This window comes from Barbus barbus (assembly GCF_936440315.1).
Source record: "Barbus barbus genome assembly, chromosome: 22".
Lineage (NCBI taxonomy): Eukaryota > Metazoa > Chordata > Actinopteri > Cypriniformes > Cyprinidae > Barbus > Barbus barbus.
The window spans coordinates 6,111,131-6,117,130 of record NC_136750.1 but is presented as its reverse complement, the minus strand read 5'-3'; the positions used below and the strand labels follow the sequence as shown (position 1 = coordinate 6,117,130).

Genomic DNA, 6,000 nt, shown 5'->3' with positions numbered 1-6,000 from the left:
AGAGCATAATAAAAAAGCAGCTCAACCAATTTTCTGATAGACAACGGTTTACGCTTTCAATTCTCCTGTTTATGTTCTTGTGCAAATTATGTGTTCACAGCTCTGACTTCACTAAATTTGTTCATTTGAAACACCCTGCAATGGCAGCCACAAGCAATACTTGAGTTATGCAGGGATTTCTATTATGCTGACATATTTGTGTAAAAACTAAACTTGTGACCCTATGCTATTTGCAGTTTACCTCAAATGTACATATTAATATAACAATGTATGCATGCATTTGCAGACAATATAATATAAATGAAATAAAACGACATTTAAGTGTCCTTAAAAAAGAGACTTAAGAACAATTTTAAAGAGTGCACTTTGTAATACTGTCAAATTAAAGTTTGTACTTTAAAGTACATTTCAAATCATTGTTTTAATAATCTTTTGTTGTGCTTTAAAGAAGTACATTTACAGTATTTTAATGTGCTGACTAACATATTAAAGCACATGTAAAGTATTTTATAATATTAACTGTAGTGTTATTTGGTAGCACATTTAAAGTTAATATATTTTAAAGGAACTAAAATGGATATATTTAAATGCAATAATTACAAGTTTAAATAGAAATGACAAAGTATATTTTAGTTTATCATAAAAGTTTGTCAGTACATTCGACAGTACACTTTAACCACATTTTAGTAATTATGAAATTACATAATTCTAATAATAAAGTCCTAAAAAAGCACTTTTTACAAAATTCAATATAAATTAAACTATAATAGACTTTCGCTGAATTGAAAATAACACACTATATAGTGTCCGAAGACATTACATTCAATTTGCAATTAAATATTATTTTAAAGTATTTTATTTTATCAATACATACTTTTTTTTTTAAAAGCAAGTGTACTTAATTTTCACAAGGAACCTTTTTTATCTAAAGCAATTCCAATGTCTTCTGTGCAAAATGAAGATCAACGCCTACATATCATGTCACTGGTGGTTTACCTAAAATCTTCACTCATTCACAGAATTTTAAAACATTGATGGATAATTCAAACTGCTCCTGTCATTTTGACATCTAGTCCATTGTTTTTCCCTGCTGTAGAAACATTCTTACAGTAAAGGATGCGAATAGGGCTGAGAAGTGAAGAGAAAATTACGTTTTAAAGTACATCCATGGAAACAGACTGGAAGACAGAGAGGGAGGATTTGGGGGTGAGATTCTAAGAGTAGTCCAGTGGAATAATTCATGGGATATCGATCATTAACTCGGGTGACCAGATCGAAAGAGCGTGGCGTCTTGTCTCTTCTTAGCATTTAAAGAGCAGAATAAAAATAAAGTGCCAAGTACCCACAACACAGCACTTTATGACTAAAAGAGCACCTGCCACAGGAGTTCTAGTGATATCAATGTCATATTAAAAACACCAAGCATTATAATATTTTACAGATAGATAAAACAGATCGGAAAATCCATCAAAGCTATGGATGATTATTTGTAGCGTGGCCACTGTAATACATATTAGAATCCATTCCTGACTCCCGAATGTTGTTTATTTACATTTGACTTTAAAGGAATAGTTCACCCAAAAATGAAAATTTGCTAAAAATTCATCCTCAGGCCATCCAAGATGTAGATGAGTTTGTTTCTTCATTGGAACAGAATTGGAGAAATTTAGCATTACATCACTTGCCGTCACAATGAGAGTTCAGACAGTTGATAAAAATATCACAATAATCCACGTGACTCCAGTCCATCAATAAAGTCTTGTATAGTGAAACGTTGCATGCTTTTAAGAAACAAATCCAACAATATGTTTTTAACCTCATACCATTGTCCATAAGCCAGAATATTGTGAAAAAATAAATTTTTGTCTGACTCAGGAGAGAAATATACATATATCAAGCACCGCAGCCTAAAACAGCTCTAAAGACATATATGTTGGTGGATTTTGATGTGAGAGGACAAGTGGGGGTGGACTTTTACACTAGAAGAAGCTTGTGCTCCTCTTCTCATAAAACACACACACCGGAGGCTTTTTTAAAAATATACATCACATTTATTTCAACTGTTACAGATCAGCCTTGTTCTTTGTCTACAGAAATGTTTGGGCACGACAAGTGGAGTCCAAACCCTTTATCTCTGGTTCGTCCACCAGTCCCCGTTGCCCAGCAACCTTGCTAGCTCTCAATACCCACCGAACATAATGAAAATTTAAGTTAAAAAACTCAAGACGCTGCCGACCGAAACACACCACTGTTCCACATTTTTTTTTTGTTTGTTTCTCTAAAGGTAACACAATGTACAAAAAGCAAGTCTGGAAATAGTAAGATTTTCGGCACTATAAAAATGTTGTTATTTTCTTTGTTGTCTCCACAGTCTCCACTTGTGAATAAGAAAACAATGCACTTATTTCTACTGAGCTTACTCTGTGTTTGCTTGTCGGGCAGCCAAAGGGTCAAATGGATTCAGTAATGTAACAAGGGAAGCCACAGCGGCACAGAGCAGTGGGCGGCCTCAGCGGTTTGGAGAGCTGTTCCAGAAAGCAGTCCCTAAAAAAATGTCTCTTACAGCTTTGTGGAGATTTTAAACAACTGTCTCCACAATTTGTACAGCACAATACTACAATGATATCCCAAACAGAGATCTGGAGACAAATATGGCCAGAAAAGAAAAACAGTGGAATTGTCTGGATTTGGAGGCATTTCTTGATGCTTGGAAAAGAAGAGCTTCCCTTTGGCTGGCTCTTAGGTCCTGCTGATGGTAGAAGCCAAAGCAGGCAGTCTGTGTGGAGGAGGGAGAGCCCATCCCCTTCACACAGGGGTGACTGGGAGTGGTCTTTAGAAGGAAGGCAGGGGGGAAGGTTTAAAGGAACAGTACATGACCCAGTAGCCTCACAAGGGAAAAGAAGGCACCATTAATGAAAGGAAAAGAGCAGTCCATGCCAAGCTTGGAGGCAGATCCTGGACAGAGAGCTGTCCACTCTTTGCACGCACTCCTGGAAATGAAACAAAAAAGTGAGACAAAGGGACCAAAAAGGAATCTGAATATTGAAATATGTATTATAACATCAGTTCATATGTGACCGATGAATTATAATTTTTTTTTTAATTTATAATTGAGACCCAATAAACCTATTTTTGGAAAATGCTTTGTTTCTTAACAAAGGCACTAACTGCAATTCATTACACAATTCAGTAAAAACTAAGCTAGTTTGCTGGTCCTATAGCTAGGTTGGTCATCAGCATCTGAAAATATTACAACACTTTTGACTAGCTCAGAGAAACCCCTGTAACCTAAAATAATTTTTAGAAAGATTTTAAGTTTCAAGTTAGATTGTATGTTTCAATTTAACAACACATTTGCATCTTAACAACTTTCTGATGTCAGATAATGGTCACATGACATCAAGATATCTTTTTGATTAATTCTAATGGTTATATTTGTTTTTATTTATATATTTGTAATTTTAGCATTATTATAGATTACTAAAACCATATTAGTTGTTGAAATTAAATACAATAGAAATACATACTGAAATCCAAAATTGTATATTTTATTTCTGGTAGTTGCCAACCATTTCTTATTTTCATTTAGTTTAAATTCATGTGCTGTGATAAAAATAAAAATATAGACATATTGAAAAATAAATAAAATAAAATGCATGAAAAATTACTAACACTTGAAAAAATTAAATAAAGTTAATAAATTAATAACAACTATACTAAAACAAATGTAACTATAGTATACAAAATAGTATCTAAATTTGATTAAAATACCACTGGTCGTAGATCTTCAATAATTAATGTTTGAATCAGAACTAGCTGGATCATAAACTAGTGGAAAATGACAATAACCGTACTGATGGAACATTTGTTGCTCTCCTCTTTTGCACTTTAGCCTCTCCCACTTAAAAGTAAAAGAAAGTTCACTGAATCTTATTTTTATTTTTTTATTATTGTGTTGAACTGACTTTTGAGTGTATGCAAATATCATTTTTTATTTTGTTTTGTTGTCGTCTTTGGCTCAAAAGGGTTCACAAGGTTTATTTATTTATCCATGAGAATCCTATGTAATAAATCCTTTTATAGTATTTTTTTATTTACATATAAATAATTTATAAGTTGGCATCCCAGAGCCAGTCAGTCCCCTACAAACCTTATATTAATCTTTCATGTTTATTGGTGTTTACAAACCACAAATAAATAGAGTGTCACTGAAAATGTGCACACACTGACATCAAAGTAGTTTTCAGAGAAACAGTTGGATGTATGAGAATTGAGTATCAGCTACTAGCAACAACAGCGAACGACAGGTTCAGTGATCTGTGTCGTTCTGAAAGGGGCTTAAGACTGAAATTATCTACAAAATGTTTGAAAAGAGTCTGAGCAATTTTAAAGAGGTTTGAGCTGAATTAACTGCAGAAAGTTGTGGAGAAGTAAAGGGCCATACAGAGCTAGCACAATAATTACAACGAAAACACAGGTCTTGGGAATAAGTAACCGAAAACGAATTTAATAGTATTTGCTCTAAAACAGCCCACTAGTCCTAGTAGTATAATGATGGTAAACTTTAAATTTGTCTTTCATTTTGAGAGTGGAGGAAAATGTAATTGGCTGTGTAGGAGTGCAGAGGGAAGGTAATTAAAGAGGAATTAAGCCACAAGCCTAACGCCATATGTCCAAATCCTCAAATCTAAAAAACCACACAGTGAATGCTTACCTGAGGAGGTGAGCACTCTGACCTGAGCGCTGGCGGCTCCTTCACCTCCTTCACTGACTGCGCGCACCTCAATGATGTATGTGCCCCCCTCAGGAAGTGTCAGGACCACGGCTGAGTTTGGAGTTCTCATGACTTGGCTGTGGCCCCGTCCCTCTTGACGCAATAATACCTGCATTGGGAAAAAATATCAAATGCGTGCAGTGACGTTGTGTTTTACTTTACATCCACGGTATCTGTGCGATACCGACCTTGTACCCAATGACTTCTGACTCATTGTCCCTTGCTTTCACTGGATCCCAGGATAGAGAAACATTGTTCCCCTCCTGAATCCACATCAGGTTGCCTGGGGGTAGACTTGGGGCTGAAAAGAGAGAGAAATAACCAAACAGAAAGATAAAAAGCTCATTTAAAAAATGATGGTCTGTAATGAGCAATAATCACATTAATTGACACGACAAATTATCCTCCTCTCAAAACCAATTTCTATTCATCATTTCATCCATCTAAAATGAACCTAAATTTGTGAAGATACTATATTTGATGTGAAATGTGGAGTGGGGAGGTTTGCAGTAAGGTATCATTATAGTCCTGCAGGGATGACGTATTTTTTGACGTAGAATTGAGCACTTCAGGTCCCATCATCCTGAAGTCAATGGGTTTGTTGAATGGAGTTTTTCTTGAAAACAGCAATTGCAAACAAGTTGCTAAATGGGACTATTTTCCTTTTACTTCTGCTGATTGTATTTAGACTTCATTTGAACAAAATATGTACGAACCATAAACTTAAATTGGTCACAGAGTTTATTTTCTGCAATAATCCACAAGCCAATGGAAAAATCCTATTGGGTTTTTTATCGAGGGAACCAGAGCGATGCCAAAAAAAACAAACAAAAACAAAACACCTCTTCTATTTGTAAAGGAAAATTAATTTCAGTACTTTCTTTGAGGTATACAGTTGAAAGTGTATTTTTATTTTAAGTATGAGCAGTTAGCATAATATGAATAGTATTAGTAGTAGTATAATAAGGTATGAGTAGTTGGCATAATAACTTTTCATTATTATTTCTTGATGACTGTGTGTTCAGGTCAGTACGTCTCTTAAAATATTAGATACTTTAATGTTTTTAAGACAAGTCAAAGTTAGTTCAGTAAAATATGTGGTGTATTTTCACCAAAAATATATATGTATGAATTAATTAGTCATGTTATTTGTAGAAATATTTTTATTGTTAAAATATTTAATTCATTTTTTGGACAGTATTATTTGTCATTGACACTTGTGAATT

At 34.2% G+C, this 6,000-nt stretch overlaps 1 protein-coding gene across 1 annotated transcript in view; it reads right to left on the bottom strand.

The window, feature by feature from the left end:
• Nucleotides 1-2,034: 2,034 nt before the first annotated feature.
• Nucleotides 2,035-6,000, bottom strand: part of LOC306888253 (contactin-5-like) — a gene marked incomplete at its 5' end in the record, with an annotated part of 134,031 nt that continues 130,065 nt past the window's right edge. Inside the window, 3 exons of the mRNA XM_079446451.1 lie at nucleotides 2,035-2,990; nucleotides 4,715-4,883; nucleotides 4,963-5,075. Of these exons, the coding sequence (XP_079302577.1) occupies nucleotides 2,887-2,990; nucleotides 4,715-4,883; nucleotides 4,963-5,075 (386 nt within the window). The 3' untranslated portion in view covers nucleotides 2,035-2,886. The remainder of the gene's footprint in view (nucleotides 2,991-4,714; nucleotides 4,884-4,962; nucleotides 5,076-6,000) is intronic.